Below are 15,733 nucleotides of genomic sequence, written 5' to 3' on the forward strand. Positions count from 1 at the left end.
TCACGCTTTTCGCGTATTGCAACCTAACCTGCTCGCTTCGCTCGCCAAATACGAACCATACCCCACCAGGGGTATTGCCCCACTTTCCTAACCTGCTCCCGTAGCTAGCTTCTCTGTCTAGCCCTGCTAGCTAGCCCTACTAGCTAGCTCTACTAGCTAGCTCTACTAGCTAGCCCTACTAGCTAGCTCTACTAGCTAGCCCTACTAGCTAGCTCTACTAGCCAGCCCTACTAGCTAGCTCTACTAGCTAGCCCTACTAGCTAGCTCTACTAGCTAGCCCTACTAGCTAGCTCTACTAGCTAGCCCTACTAGCTAGCTCTACTAGCTAGCTCTACTAGCTAGCCCTACTAGCTAGCTCTACTAGTTACTAACTAGTAGTTAGCTATTCTGGCTAAAACAAAACCAAAAATCTCATCTCACCCCAAAAGTCTCACAAAGCCTTTATCCCAATTTTTTAGTTGCATTATTATTAGTATATGACTATATGTACATATAACAAACTTTAAAAAACACACAAACAAAATAACCTGATACTTCACCACATAATTAAAATATAAATTTTATACCTTCATGACTGGAACTATCTTAGTATGGGTGAAGAACAATATTTAACATTCTGCCTTTACTTTTTACTCGTATTTTGTTTAACCGTCGTCCTCCCATGCAGAATTCTGTTCCTCCTCCCACTATCTGCAAGTTAGGAGTGCACCTCCACCCACACCCGCGCACTGGAAGTACTGCACAAGGGAGACCTGGGTGGCTTCCGTACAAAAAAAGGATAAGCATTATAACTTATAAAGCAGCTATACATATTTATGTGAATCTAATAACTAAGTGCTAAACACATGTATAAATTGGAATAAATAGATGTAATTACATGCATCATCCAGAGGTAAAGAGCTGTCAGCTGTGCTGCCAATCTATTTAGTAGACTAAAGTTAGAAAAATAAATAAAAGAAGGGAAACTTTTATGCATTTTATTGCCAAGTATTGCATCACCATTATAGAACTCGTTTCAATATGTACATAATTTCTAGAGCTCACATTGTTGGGAAATACTCTGAATAATTTCTCATCATTTACCCACTGTAGAACGATGTAGCAATTTTGTACCATAAAAGTACTCCTTAAATTTGTGGAAAATTAATACATCTGAATTTATTATCTTCACCATAAATATTTTTGCTTAACAAAACTCTGAATTATCAGCTAAACCCACTTTTATATGTTGCCCTTCACGATTCTCTTTAACATTTGAGGATACATTTGTCGCCATCGCGTCCAAAATCTCTCGTGCCACATTTGCTTTCAAGATACCCGTGTCACCGGTTGTACTTAACCAGGCGTCCTCTTCACTGGTGAACATTCCGATTAACACAACTGTCAAAAACCAAAATTATATTTATTGTCATCACCAAGATCATGATTGATTATATTTTTGCTACCCTTGCTGCCCCCAGTGTTGAAAGGAGTCCCATAAATTTTCAGGGGCGCGATTGAACATAAAATTAGAAAATGATAATATCGTCCTCCCCTTGGATCCTGAATTGATCACAGATCTGAGAAATAGTGGTAATTGTGCGGACCAAAGAGTTCCCAGCATCGTCATTACAATTGGCATCGTAGAATTTTTCAAGTTGCTTAGTTGCTCTTCAATTTGTTTAATCCTGGTGGTGAGGTCAATCTCTTGGATTGGTAGTTCTATCCACCCCATTGTCCTAAGCATTGTGAAAAAACACACACTGAGAAAAATTCTATTACCATCCGGTATACATATATGACTCTACCGCAATGGTAACAATATGCATCCATGTAGTAGAAATTGGTTACCAGGTACACTGCAAATAATTCGCTGGTGTTAATTTAATGGTGTTAATTTTGGTGTAAATTTTGTCCCCGTGTAGTGTAAATTTTGTCCCAGTGGTGTCATAATTTACACCACACGGTGACAACACACTTGGTGTTGATATTTGACTATACCAGATTTTGTCCAGTATAGTAATACTTGATGAACAAAGCGGTATAAGTTTATTACCAAATGGTTGCAAATATTATGCCGCTGTAACAAGCGGTATTACTATCCCGGTAGAGTCATATATGATTACCGGATTTTTTTGAGTGCAGGTACAAAGTTACCAATACAAATAATGTGCTTACCAGCATTTCTCAGTTTTGCGGGATGATTGGGAACCGGCATGGGAAAATGGAAGAGAATGTTTCCCTCTACTTTTCCATCTCTTTTCAAAACTAACCTTCTTATCGAACTGGTCAGGCTGGAGAACAAAAATGCTGTGAAAGAAAGGCTTTCAGCCTTCGCTGAGTTTTTCATTTGGAGAAGATTTAGAGGGGATAGGCTTTGTGCAAAGGTGGAAGTTCGAGTCAAGGTGGAGGTACAAGTCGGGGTAAAGATGTCCTCAGTAGTGATCCAAGTTCTTAGATAAGCCTCGAAATATAGAGCGACATCATACGGGATCTTGACCAGGAGGATGGGAAAACTTGTAAATCTTGTGGTCTTTGCAGCAGATATTTTTGGTTTCACTATCTGATCAATAAGCTTGGGGTGACTGATTTTATCCAATAATTTAAGCATGGAATACCCATCAAGGAGTGAGTGATGGTAGCGTAGGATGAGGTGGAAATATCCTTTTCCAGGAATTATAACCACCTCCCATAAAACTTTTGATCCAAATTCCCACCTTTGATTAGCTAGCGATGCGATATATGCCGTTCCCGTGGGTGTGTCTAGATCACCGTGGTCCATGGCATGGACACGGATTGGGAGTTTAAAACTTGGCACATTTTTTCCAAAATAGAAAACCACACCAAGATACGACAGTCTGTTGTAGCTCTGGGTAAAGTAGTGACCCGTTGGGGTCTTCGGCTTGTATAATCTTTGTGGTGAACTCGGCCTTGAGCTGTTTTAAGTCTAGCAAGGGAAGGTCCTCGACTGCTTATCGTGTCCAGGGTACCCACTATGTTTTTTAGAATCTACTAGGACCCCAGACGAAGGATCCATTCATGTTTCCGTGTTAATCGCATATTTGGCGCCATGGCGTGGCGCCAAACTTAAAAATCTGCGTTTTCGACCAATTTCAAACCTCCATAACTTTTCTAGTTTCCACGGGATTTTCAAAATTTTGGGCTTAAAATGATCACAAAGGTCAAAATTTTAAGAAATAAATGAAAAATGAAAAAATTTTATTTTTGATATTTTTTTTGGCGAATCCCCAAGCGTAAGAAAATTCCAAAATTTTGACAAAAATTGAAACAATAAATTTTTTGAAAAATTTCATGGCATACGAAGGTTGAACTGTTTTTAATGATTTTTGGAATTTTTTTTGAAAATCCGCCCAGGATTTCAAAAGTTATGGCGGTTTCAAAAATAAAAACATATAAATTTGGCGAGTTTGGCGCCACGCCATGGCGCCAAATATGCGATTAACACGTAAATATGAATGGATCCTTCGTCTGGGGTCCTAGTAGATTCTAAAAAACATAGTGGGTACCCTGGACACGATAAGCAGTCGAGGACCTTCCCTTGTAGGATGCCTTCAAGTTTAAAGGATAGCACGATGGTATCCCAGTTCTCCGATATGCCACGCGAGGTGGCCGCCGTTGTTACCATTTTCCCCAATCCTGACGGCCTTATCCGTTTTGCCGATTGGGTGGCTATCCATCGTAAAAGGAGTGGGGGGAGGAGGAGAATGATAATCGGTGGGAGTAGAAGTACAGTCAAGAAGTAGAGAATTGTTAAAACTGAGGAGCGAAAGATATGATGGACCAGTACGCCCGGACCCATGCTTGATTCTCAACTAAAAGCAAAAGTTGATGGTTATGGACTAATTTGTGTTAAACAAAGTATAAATCATTGTATTATGGGAAAATCCTGATTCTGAAGTACGATTTGGTATTCCGCATATTTTTGTTCTTCATGCCTGGATAAAATAATTCCCACGTGTTTTTCTTCATGATGCCTGGATGAATTTGATATAAAATAATAATTCCCACGCCTGCACAAAATTTGATATGGGTTAACTTCGGCACAGATGTGTATATGTGCAACAATGAACTTGATATTGGGCATTATAAAGAGTATTACTACTCTGAGAATATAGCTGGATAGATCGTTCGATATGCCCGATATTTAAAGTATCTAAATCAATTTAAATCCCAGGCTGGTTTAATGATTGCAAATTATAATGTGCAATTATAATCATGGTGAAAAGTACAAATGATATAAATAACGCTAAACTATCGCTTATGAGTATCAAATTTTGAATGCATGGCTTAAACCTTCAGTGCAGACTTTATTTATGATGATTGGATTACATTGTTATTACATGGAAACCCGTACCTCCCATTTATGTATAGTCACACTGTCGGACATATTTTCCTTGGACATTTAACCAAGGAAAATTATGAAAGGTGCTACATTTAGTATCGAAATCACTTTTGCAAATTCACTTCTCAAAACGTTACATGGACATGTCCAAAATTGTATTCCATGGTCCTGCCGGATCACCTCAGCACCAAAAGTTTGACTCTAACAAGATAAACTAAAATTTAATCCGAGTAGTGAAATACTTTGTAGTTTTGCATTGACAAGTTCATACTCTTAGATTCTGGTGGTGTCATTTTCGACACTAGGGAGCTGAAATTTTGCACATATTTATGATGATTATAATATTTGCTAGCACACCTAAAAATTTCAATTCAATATTAAAATTGGCGTCAGGGTTACTAAATTCAGAAGCATACAGGTATTCAATTAAAAGTGGACACCTTTGGTAAAATTACGCTGTTTAAGACGGTGAGGTGAATACCCCAATTATGTTTATATCTTAATATTTGCTGCAACTTTAACTGCCCCAAAGTTTAACTGTAAATAAGAGGCATTAACCTCACCCGGTAAAAATCCTAACTGTAGTAAAATTCGCAAACTAAAACAATTTTAACTGGAAGTTTTTGGAAATTTACGAAGTTTGCCACTAATTTGTGACGTAATTACCCCCATTTTATGTCGTAGGGTCAATCTAACGACACGTCAATATGTTTGGGGCCTTGTTTAAGTCTCATTTCCTCCTTGTCATCTTCCCATTTCATCATCCGAAGGATCTCATCACACTCGTCGAAGGGGAGGACCCTCAACCGGTTGAATAGTAAGGCCAAGAATAAAGAGAGAGGCAGGGGTCTTGTTTAAACATTTTGACCACACTGCATATTGATAAGCAAGAATCGAGCTCCAAGTATTATCCCGGAAGTATGTAATGAGAGACCACATGAATTATAACATAAATTATAACTCTTATTTCATATTATTTTCATCGGAATGCACTACACTGTATAAGCAGGTCAATAAATTACGTCTGAATGAAACTAACCCTAACGGCCGTATTCTGAATCACATTTTTAAGTGTGAGTGGGAGTGGCCACTCACATTTTGTATTCTTTTAAAATGTAAACTGTAAGTGGCCACTCCCACTCACACTTAAAAATGTGATTCAGAATACGGCCGTAAGTATATAAATGCATGAGTTTTGACTCATGCATCCAGAATCGATGTATTTGCTACCAAACATCTTATCCCTGCTTTGCTTTAACTATGTAAATTCACTCCAAACTTAGCAGTCATGCAAACCGTGGGGTATAGCAGAAATATGTATATGTAGAGCTTACACATCTCGTCGATTCCCATAATCATCTGTTCCACCAATCTTTCAATTACCAATTCATCTCAACTCTGGCAAAAGTCAATATCTTTCACTTTGCACGATCAAATCCTAAATTTATCTCCCATCTCTCAAAGTGAAATTGCCATGACTACAGGATTTCTTGGAGGGGGATGCCTTAACCCGATGGATTTTCAGAGTGTGAAATACTTTACAGAAGAAAATGGCGTAGCTCACATCCTCCTCAACCGACCCGAGGGCCTGAATGCGATTGATTTTCACATGCCGGCGGAAATAGAGGCGTCCATAAATCTCGCCAGATGGAAGCCAGACGTCAAAGCGATTCTCCCTTACGGCGCTGGTGACGCTTTTTGCTCTGGTTACGACCTCAAAATGTTTGCTGAGGGAGGCATCAGTGCAACAGCCGGAGATCAAAAAATGCCTTGGGATCCACTCATTGATTTTCAGTTGGCTCAATATTGATCATTCAACAATCCACCACCGACGACTAAGTCGCCTTAAAGATGTCTTCAGGATTTCCCAATGTCCGCCTGTAAGATATCCATACGACGTCTTCAGGAAATTCTCATTCTTATACAACGTTCGGACCTCCAAAAGACGTCGTATTGATATCTTACAGTAGCACATTGGGAAATCCTGAAGACATCTTTAAGACGACTTAGTCGTCTGTGGTGGATTGGGTGGTTTTAAATTATGAGCAATTTTTTAACCAACTTTTTCTCCCAGGTTCATGTCCGCCTGTAAAACGGCATTCATGTAATCTGGCGAAGCGTGAAGCCAGTCGTGGCTAAAATCCAGCGTGTCGCAATTGGAGGTGGGAGCGATATCGCGCTCGCCTGTGATGCCAGTGGCATCATGCCACCTTTATTGCGGACGACGCAATAAAGGTGGCATGATGCCGTGTGTGGGGATGCCCGACAACAGCGTTCTGGTACTATCGGGTCGGAATGGAGAAGGCGAAACGAATCTTGTTCACGGGTACTGAATACCATGACCCAGTTTTATAGATAGCTGAAACAATGGCCGTACTTACGAGTACGTTCTTGTGTCGCAAGGTAACCTTATTTGGCAAATTTGCTAAATAAGTTTCCCAAATAAATACATGCCCTGGAGTTGAGTAAACTTGCGAAGAGAAATCGTATGGTTTTTCAGCCAAAGTTTTGCACAATTTCGTAAATTTTGTTTTGTTGCTATGCATAATTTACGAGATTTGTCACATTTACGGGCATTTTAATCATATTTGGTCTTTGTAAATTTCGCAAGCTATGCCCAGTTTACGAGATTTGCTAGATTTGCCAACAGTGATGTGAGTACGGCCAATACTTGTATTTTTAACAGGTGAAATTCTGTCTGGAAAAAAGGCAGCAGAAATCGGCTTGGTGGGTGAATCATATCCAGATCCGGAATCGTTGAATTGCGCTGTGGAAGATTTTCAAGCAAGGATTGTGACTGTGCCAAGCAATCAACTTTGGTTCCAGAAGCAGATGGTGAATTACGCAGTGGAGCAGACTGGTCTGCTATCCACGCAAAGATTAGCCACCATTTTGACGGGATGAGTCGCCACAGTCCTGAGGGTGTGGCTTTTCAGAAAAGATCGGCCCAGGTTGGTTTCAAGCAGGCCGTGTTGGAAAGAGACTCTGGGAAGTAGGCGCTGTGGTCAAACCTGACCAGTTCCAAACTGTAATTGGGGAATTTGTAGATACAAATGGAACGTTTCTATATTTCTGATTGAAGGGATATAAATTTTCCATAAATTTTCCATATTCAACTCTTTTGTGAATAATTTTAGCCAACTAAATGTTGAAAAAATTGTTAAATTGAAAACTATACGTTGGAAACATTTTGCTATTTTCTAAATTACTTAAACTTCAATCAATCAATTTATTAAATGACATATGGCCTTTGGCTCTTATCATGTTTACATAGTTTACACTAAACATGTTCGCCCACATTGTCTTGAGTTTAGTCATTTCAACTTTTTAATGAATATTTTGACAAATCTGAGAATTTAGACAATTGTCGATGGAGCTACCATCGACAATTCTACAAATTCTCAGATCTATACGATAAGCGGTTATCGATTCCGAGCCGTTCGAAACTCTGACTGGAGGAGAGAGGAAGATTCCATTTCAGAGAAATTCTGGTACGAGGTCAAAATTTGATTAATTAACTGTCAATTATAAATTATGTGAAAATGGTTCAAGTTTAATTAATCAACTGCCAATTATGAATTCTGCGAAAACGGTACACATTTAGTTGAATTAACTGTCGAGTACGACAACACAATTAATTGATTTGGAGTGTCATTCTGATACTTGCTACTCGATATTCTATAAGTGTGCGCAATATCATAATTTTCCTCGTAACTTTGAACGTATGATTAAAATTGAAGGTTATTTGAACCCGTGTTTACTGTTGATGGATCGATTTTTCAGAAATCAACACTTATGCATAGATGGCATAGATTGCATAGATTTAAAAAAATTTACAAAATATTGCCTGTTCTGGACTTTTGATGGTCGGAATAAAGTTATTTACCCAACTCTTTACCCGAAAATATATTTTTTTAAACGAAATTCGAATTTTTTAGTTTAAAATTTTCAAAGTCCAAAATGATCATTTCAATTTTCAAAAATCAATTGCAGATGTTTTCACTCCTAAAATTCGCCAATAGGTTTATTTAACAGAGCTAAATAGGGTCTTCAATAATCTATATTATAATTTCGAAAAGTCCGTCCCGTGAAATTTTCCGTGACATTCCAGCATTCTGATTGGCTGTTGGGATTCTAAGCGCACCAATTAGCTTAGATTATGGTTATGATTATGGTTATGGTTATGGTTATGGTAAAACGTGAAAAAAATTCCCTAGAAACGTTAAAAAACTCCTTAGCAACGTCAAGAAAATTCCTTAGCAACATCAAAAAAAATTCCTTACCAACGTTAAAAAATTCCTTAGCAGTGTAAAAAATATTCCTTAGAAACGAAAAAAATTCCCTAGAAACGTTAAAAAAACTCCTTTGCAACGTCTAGAAAATTCCTTAGCAACGTTAAAAAAATTCCCTAGAAACGTTAAAAAACTCCTTAGCAACGTCAAGAAAATTCCTTAGCAACGTTAAAAAACTCCTTAGCAATGTTAAAAAAATTCCCTAGAAACGTTAAAAAACTCCTTAGCAACGTCAAGAAAATTCCTTAGCAACGTTAAAAAACTCCTTAGCAATGTTAAAAAAATTCCCTAGAAACGTTAAAAAATTCCTTAGCAACGTCAAGAAAATTCCTTAGCAACATCAAAAAAAATTCCTTAGCAACGTTAAAAAATTCCTTAGCAACATCAAAAAAATTCCTTAGCAACGTTAAAAAATTCGTTAGCAATGTTAAAAATATTCCTTAGAAACGTTAAAAAACTCCTTAGCAACGTCAAGAAAATTCCTTAGCAACATCAAAAAAAATTCCTTAGCAACGTTAAAAAATTCCTTAGCAATGTTAAAAAACTTCCTTAGCTACGTTAAAAAAATTCCTTAGCAACCTTACCAAAAATTGCCTAGCAACCTTACAAAAAAATCCTTAGCAACACTAAATAAATTCCTTAGCAACCTTAAAAAATTCCTTAGCAACCTTACCAAAAATTGCCTAGCAACCTTACAAAAAATTCCCTAGCAACCTTACCAAAAATTGCCTAGTAACCTTACAAAAAATTCCCTAGCAACCTTACCAAAAATTCTCTAGCAACGTTAAAAAAATTACTTAGCAAAATGGTCGCCCATTTTCAACGCGGCCCGTCTTTAAGACGGGCTTGTAGGCTGGTCAGTAATAAAAAGCTGCCCTAATTCATAAATGACCCCACATTGACCCTTCAAAATACCCCGGTTTGGGGGGTTTTTGAACTTTGACTTTCGATTTCTCAGCCAATGTTTGTTCTACAGCGACGAAAAAAATATCCCTGTACTCCACTGGATGAGGAGAATCGATTCCATACATTTTTGGAACCACACCCCCTCTACGAGCAAAAAACCCCCCCTGGGGGACCACACCCACTTATTAGCTCGCCCTGCGTAGCAGAGGAGCTATTGAATTCCTCCTGTCCGTCTGTCTGTCCGTCTGTCCGTCCGTCTGTCTGTCCGTCTGTCTGTTCACGAGTTTTTTGCATCAATTGATGCTAATTAATTTGCCCCATGTGCAAGTTTCAGCAAATTAGTAGCACCACTGATATCGAACAATCCGTGACTCAAAATGGCCAAATCGGTCCAGTGGTTGACCTGTGGGGGTTACTTGAATACACCCTATGAGGTTATCCTGCACCAAATTTCAAACATTTAAATTTGGCTTTGTTTTGCGCTGAAAAATATGGTGCCCCCAATGGCAACCATGTGCTTCATTACTCGAAATTTTAATGCAAAAATGAAATATTTGAGGATTCATACTGGTATTGCCTCACGTCCGACCTATTGTATCTGACGTCAGGATAACTCTTCAAACTTTTGGGTATTGCATATATGTGTTCATATCAGATGCTTCATAACGCGACACTTTTTAGCAGGTTGATTTAGCACCAAATTTAAAGCGCATTATATTTTTGGTTGGATTTCATGGTTGTAATGTGGTTTAGTAGATAACACGTCTGTCTGGAAAAATTTTTATTATTTTGCATATTGCATACTGCGCACCCCTGGCTCGGGCTAAGCAAAGCTGTGTACGGAGGTTGTTATTATTATTTGTGTTCATTCATTGATAAAACTTTTTCTGTGCATCCGATATATAAATTACACTATGTTTGACTGAAGATTATGCCAAAGTTATGTCCCATTAAATATTAGAGGGCGAGCTACTTCTGCCGTTACAACGGTTTATTTTTTTAAAAATCCCCCAAACCCCATTAAGTTGACCCTAAGGGTCAGGAAAAAAATTACTTCGACTCCATCCGAATTTTTATAATTTCAAATGCCTTCTAAAACACTGTGATACGGCGGGGTATTTTGCGATCTACCATGCCGACTTGTTATTCGTATTTTGATTATCTTTTCCATTATAATTAAATCAAGTTACTGTCGAGTATCATCTACATGGCTTCCAGCTATTTATGAATTTACGAAAATATTATATACCAATTTAGTTTAGTTTTTTTGAAAGTAAAAACTAGTATTATTTTTCAAAATTGTATCCTTACAAAAAAATTCATCCTCTCCTATATCAAACACACCGTCGAGGTACTAAATTTCAAATAATTTCTAAACTTTCCAAAATTTTCTGTCGGAATGTATAATTATGCAGACCTACTTTGCCATTGCAACACAAACACTTTTATGCTTCTTCCAGTCTAACTGTTGGCACAACCTGCCACAATACGCCACACCCCGACATTTGCCACAGTTGTGGAGGTCAGTGCTTTTAAACTCGTAAGTGTACGTCCGACACGGAGGTTCTGGATGATGTCCTTCAATCTGACCACAATACCCGCAAATTCGCCGATCCCAATATTTGAAAATGTTGGTCTTAACCTCTTCGCTCTCATAAAAAATAACTCAAAATTCCGTTAGCTACCATTTTATCAGATCTCACATGCCAAAAATGTGAAAAATCAAGAATTCCACTTTTTTGCATGGCGTTGATATAGGAAAAGTTCAAATTTTTGGGAGAAAAACTCTACAAAAATTCCAATTTTTACTATGGAGTTTTCCACTTTTTGGCACTGGAGTTTACCCATTTTTCATTTTTTTCCCTGGTTTCTGGTTGTCAGCGAGAAATTTCAAATTACACAACTTTGTGTAATTGGTAGCCAACGGTATGAAAATCATTACACAACATTTGTGTAACTGGTAGCATGGAGGTTAATTCTGTTAACATGCTCGGTTCGCGGTGTTTTATTCGCACAATGGTTCAACTGCTTGGTGTATTCGGTCTCAGTGACCTCGACCTAAATTGAAATTTTTAAATCGTAAAAATTTTGTAATTTATCGTTTCCTTCATGTCCCAACCTTTTCTTTGATCACTCCCGGAAATCCTGCAACATATTGGTCCCAGTCCCCGTGAACTACAACCGTTCCAAACTCCCCTTTGTATCCAAACTATCTTGCGGTTGGATCCACAACATAGACACCTCGGTTGGCAGTTGAGCTTGGAGAAAGGCGTGAGAAAATACCAGGCCGACGTCAGGGTCGGTGTATTTGATGGTGTAGGTGCCCGGGACCGTTTACCGTGGAGACATGTGGGGGCCGCAACAGTGTAGATGGAAGGGGGAGTAGTTTATTTAACACGGAGATCTTATCCACAAACCATGGGGACAATGTCCCCATTCCTCCGCGGCCACTGTATATCGAATATCTAAAAATATCCGATCCATCCTAATCCGTTTTAATGATGGATCGGATATGGATTTATCCAAAAATTGGATATCCGACTCAACTCTAGTACTAATGTCAAAATTTTATATCGCATCGCGTTGCGGGGTCGGAAATTACAACGTTTGAAGTGAGTCCGTTTCTCAAAACAATCGTCGCAAACCCTCAGAATTTATTTCTGCCGTCAAAATGTTATCGTTTCCATGGAGTCTGTTTTTAATTTAGGTAACATATTTTTCAAAATTATTTTACGAAATAAAACCAAGCTTTCGAGAGTCGAAAATTTGCCAAACGTATTTTCTATGGGAAACTTTGCGAAATTTCGCAAGCTCCGCAAGTTATGCGACCTTTGCGAAGTTGACGTGCGTACGCCCAAAAATCATTCGTGGGTGTATTTTTGGCCAAACTTGTTGCCCTCGCTCCAACGAACACAATCAACCTTCCAAACCCAAATATGTAGTATGGAAAGAAAACACAGCAAGTTGAGTCACGTATTATATAAGAAATCAGATCTAAACTTTCAATAGTCATCTGTTATGCGGAACAAAATACATATTGAAAAAGCTTAATTAAATTTGTGTAGAATAAAATAAAAAGCAAATATTTATCATGACGACTCGCCAGTGTTCGGTTGTTCAAATTCTTACAATTATTATTGGTCTACTTAATTTTGTAAGTAATTGAGACAAAACATAATAAGGGGTTTTTTAGCACAGACTTTACAGATCTCAGAAAAAGGTAATTTTTTCTGGATAAAATGATTTGCAATTTGGTCACAAAAACCTGATTTAAAGAAATTTCGTCCTTTTTTGAAAATTTTAGGAATTAATTAAACTTTTTCGGAAACGAGGGAAATTAGATTTAACTATTTTCTAAAAAATCGTGGATTCTTTAAATCACTTTACAAGTAAAATATAAAGATTTAGCCGGAATTAGGACTTGCGTTTTCCTCAAATCTGTAAACTCTGTGCTACAAAAATTCACAATTCCGAAAGACATTTATTTTTTACTCGAGATTTGTAAAATATTTTTTTAGATACTTGGAGTACCAATTCTTGCCCATTATTTCAAGGAGAACCATGACTACAGTAAACATGATGACGCCTTATCGAGGGAGAGCCGTGATGAGGGTAAGATTGACGTAAAATTCTCCACCAATGCATTTATAATTCATACCAAATAACTTTTACAGGTTGGCGTTGGAGCGTCTCTGACATAATTAGGCTGATCGTGGTTTTAATCGTTCTCTTAATCTTGATAAGTTTAAGTATCGGTTGTGTCTGGTCTGGATTTGAGTCAAAATACCAAGAATTATTGGCTAGAGGTGCGCTAATTGAGCTTAAAATTATTGCCGTAATTTGCGCCTTGAATTGTCTCGTAATGTTCATCCTGGGCTATCACTGGATTAATCTGATCCCCCTATTGGTGTGGGGATGCGTGATGCAAGTAATATTTTGCGTCGTGATTAGTTTCTACGTAACGGAATTGACGGTAAGAAGAGGTGGCAGTGAATTAACCATCCCGGTGCGAAATATCACTTAATATCACTTAGTATTACTTTCTCTCTGAAACCTTTAACCAATTCCAAGGACTAATTAATTCCGAAATTTCCAAATTATCAACCTTTTACAAACAATTGCATAATGTGACCCAAGTGCTTGGCGTGAGACTTACTGCATGTAGTAGAGAAACTTTGCATGAGATTTCGATAAGTAGCAAATTTTTATTTAAAGATTTGAGTAGTAATTATGTATCACGTTGTAGTATTTTAAAGATTGCTGATCTCTTTGGAGTAAACCAACTAAAAAGTTTACAATTACTACCAGCAGCAGTTAAAAGGCATGCAATTTCTGAGAGGAAAACGTATATTGATGCGGTTGCCATGGTTACTGACTCACCCGATGTTAGATATCTCTTCACTGTTTAGAGAGTCAGATAGTGTGTTGGTTGCCAAGGAGACCAACTCCCTTCACTGCTTACGCGTGCACCAGAAAATTAGATGGGAAGAGCTGGACATTGCTGCCTGCTCTCACCCACAGTGGAAACGCTTAGCCACCACTCCAGTATCCAACCCAGAGAAGGACACTGTTTTCAAAATTTGGCATAACGTAGGTTTGACCCCTTCGATTGCACACTCACTTAAAATTTACACTAATTTTTTATGTCCATTTTGCAACACATTAAAACCAGAGGTAGATCACTATTTAAAATGTCCACATACATTAGATTTGAGGAAAATTGTGGCAAAACTCCTCTCAAAACTAGATATTCACACGGGAGCCTTCGACGATGCTTTCCTTCATGGGGTTAAGCATGCGGGTGGCAATATTTTAATCTTTTATGCTTATAATATTATTTGCAAGGCTTTTGTCCACCGATTAAATAATTATTCAGGCAATTTTGATCTCATTTCTTCATTCCGTCACATTCTTTATGGGCGGATCCTGACTGATTTTTATGCATGCAGTATGAATACGAGCCTGTATCCTAAATTTTATAAAAATTGGGACAAATTTGATATATATAAAATTTCTAAGAATAAAATCGATATTAATTTAGGATTTTGAACCATATTATGACGCAATTAACTTTCCTTTTATGCACGATTAACAAATCCCTAGTCGTTAGTTAGTCGAAATTTAGTTGTAAGATAAATTTACCTATATTTTTATGATGCGATAAACTGTGATAAAATGTGAATGGTGGGATATATTAATATATTTTTGCTACCAAAGCGTTATGAAAGCCTAATATTATGGCAGCAATATTGTCTTAATTATTTAACTATATTAATTTAATTGTAACATTTTAAGAGGCAAGGAAAATTGTGGAGACAAGCACTGGCTTAGTTTCAACCCCTGACGGCCAATCTAGTAAAGCCTTGTCGAGAAAACGTCGCCTCAATAATTTAAAGATTAATTTGTAATTGATGGTGAATTAAATTAATTGGAATAAATTCGTACGTTGAGTTAAAAAAAAATATCGCTTAAATTTGATATTTCTATTATTCAAAATTGTGTAATCATGATAATAAACTACTGTTGCCAATTTGCTCGTATTTATTACAAGTTATGCTACCTGCTACAAAAATTTATGACAAAAAATATGTTGACTGGAAAGATGACTATGACTATGACGATGACTATCATAGAATTGAAATTCTAGTTGGCCGTTTGCTTATTTGTTTTTGGTAAAATAATAGACGCATCTTACTTACATCTGTATCTACCCATGCGGCGAATGATGTGCCATGAAAAATTAAAGTGTACAGAGCAGCAGCAATGAAGGTGCGCAGAGAGTAAAATGATAGTGCAGCTGGCTCTATTTTACCCAAGGTACTAATGGACGTACTCAGTCACCCTCTCAAACATCGCATCGCAACATAACTTGCAAAGCTTGCCAAATTTTGCAAAGTTTCCCATAGAAAATGGGTTTGCGAAGCTTCGCAAATTTGCGACGCTAGAAGGCTTGTTTTTATTTCGTATAATAATTGAGCAAAACCCTTTTCCAAAATTAAAGACAAACGCAATGGAAACGATAACATTTTGAGGATGGCAATAAAGTCTGACCGTTTGCGACGATTTTTTTGCGAAGCGAACTCACGTTTAAGGTAGCAATTTCGAAAAATTGTGTTGCGATGCGACATAAAATTTTGACGCAAGTATGCAAAATATTCGTGAACATTTTACTAGAGCAGCAAGTAATTTAAGA

At 37.6% G+C, this 15,733-nt stretch overlaps 2 protein-coding genes across 4 annotated transcripts; one reads left to right on the forward strand and one right to left on the reverse strand.

Moving 5' to 3' along the window:
• Positions 1-502: 502 nt before the first annotated feature.
• On the reverse strand, positions 503-3,001 carry LOC118433106. Of its 2 annotated transcripts, none has more exons than XR_004833183.1 (4): positions 2,158-3,000; positions 1,446-1,718; positions 878-1,380; positions 503-760 (listed from the first exon to the last, which is right to left on the reverse strand). XR_004833183.1 is itself a non-coding variant. In XM_035844705.1 (4 exons), exons 1-3 carry the CDS (start codon positions 2,759-2,761, stop codon positions 1,702-1,704), a joined length of 672 nt encoding a protein of 223 aa, XP_035700598.1. In that variant the 5' UTR covers positions 2,762-3,001; the 3' UTR covers positions 964-1,380; positions 1,446-1,701. The 2 variants fall into 2 exon arrangements, 1 of the variants encoding a protein (XP_035700598.1); XM_035844705.1 differs by lacking the exon at positions 503-760 and adding an exon at positions 1,788-1,838 and having other exon boundaries at positions 964-1,380; positions 2,158-3,001.
• Positions 3,002-12,499: 9,498 nt separating this feature from the next.
• LOC118433114 lies at positions 12,500-14,985 on the forward strand. 2 transcript variants are annotated; one of them, XM_035844715.1, is made up of 4 exons: positions 12,500-12,694; positions 13,059-13,152; positions 13,215-13,346; positions 14,838-14,985. In XM_035844715.1, the coding sequence occupies exons 1-4, from the start codon at positions 12,632-12,634 to the stop codon at positions 14,882-14,884; spliced, it is 336 nt and encodes a 111-aa protein (XP_035700608.1). In that variant the 5' UTR covers positions 12,500-12,631; the 3' UTR covers positions 14,885-14,985. The 2 variants fall into 2 exon arrangements, with proteins under 2 accessions (XP_035700608.1, XP_035700607.1); XM_035844714.1 differs by having other exon boundaries at positions 13,215-14,985.
• The last annotated feature ends 748 nt before the right edge of the window (positions 14,986-15,733 follow it).

The sequence above is a fragment of the Folsomia candida genome, unplaced genomic scaffold (genome assembly GCF_002217175.1).
Source record: "Folsomia candida strain VU population unplaced genomic scaffold, ASM221717v1 Fcan01_Sc041, whole genome shotgun sequence".
Taxonomy (NCBI): domain Eukaryota; kingdom Metazoa; phylum Arthropoda; class Collembola; order Entomobryomorpha; family Isotomidae; genus Folsomia; species Folsomia candida.

Excerpts from the sequence above, each read along its gene's own strand:
- LOC118433106 (XM_035844705.1), bottom strand. The coding sequence starts at position 2,761 with ATGGACCACGGTGATCTAGACACACCCACGGGAACGGCATATATCGCA. Across the intron at positions 1,839-2,157 it reads CGCAAAACTGAGAAATGCTG|TGTACCTGGTAACCAATTTC; the intron begins GTAAGCACATTA and ends AATTATTTGCAG.
- LOC118433114 (XM_035844714.1), top strand. The coding sequence starts at position 12,632 with ATGACGACTCGCCAGTGTTCGGTTGTTCAAATTCTTACAATTATTATT. Across the intron at positions 12,695-13,058 it reads TTATTGGTCTACTTAATTTT|ATACTTGGAGTACCAATTCT; the intron begins GTAAGTAATTGA and ends ATATTTTTTTAG. Across the intron at positions 13,153-13,214 it reads GAGGGAGAGCCGTGATGAGG|GTTGGCGTTGGAGCGTCTCT; the intron begins GTAAGATTGACG and ends TAACTTTTACAG.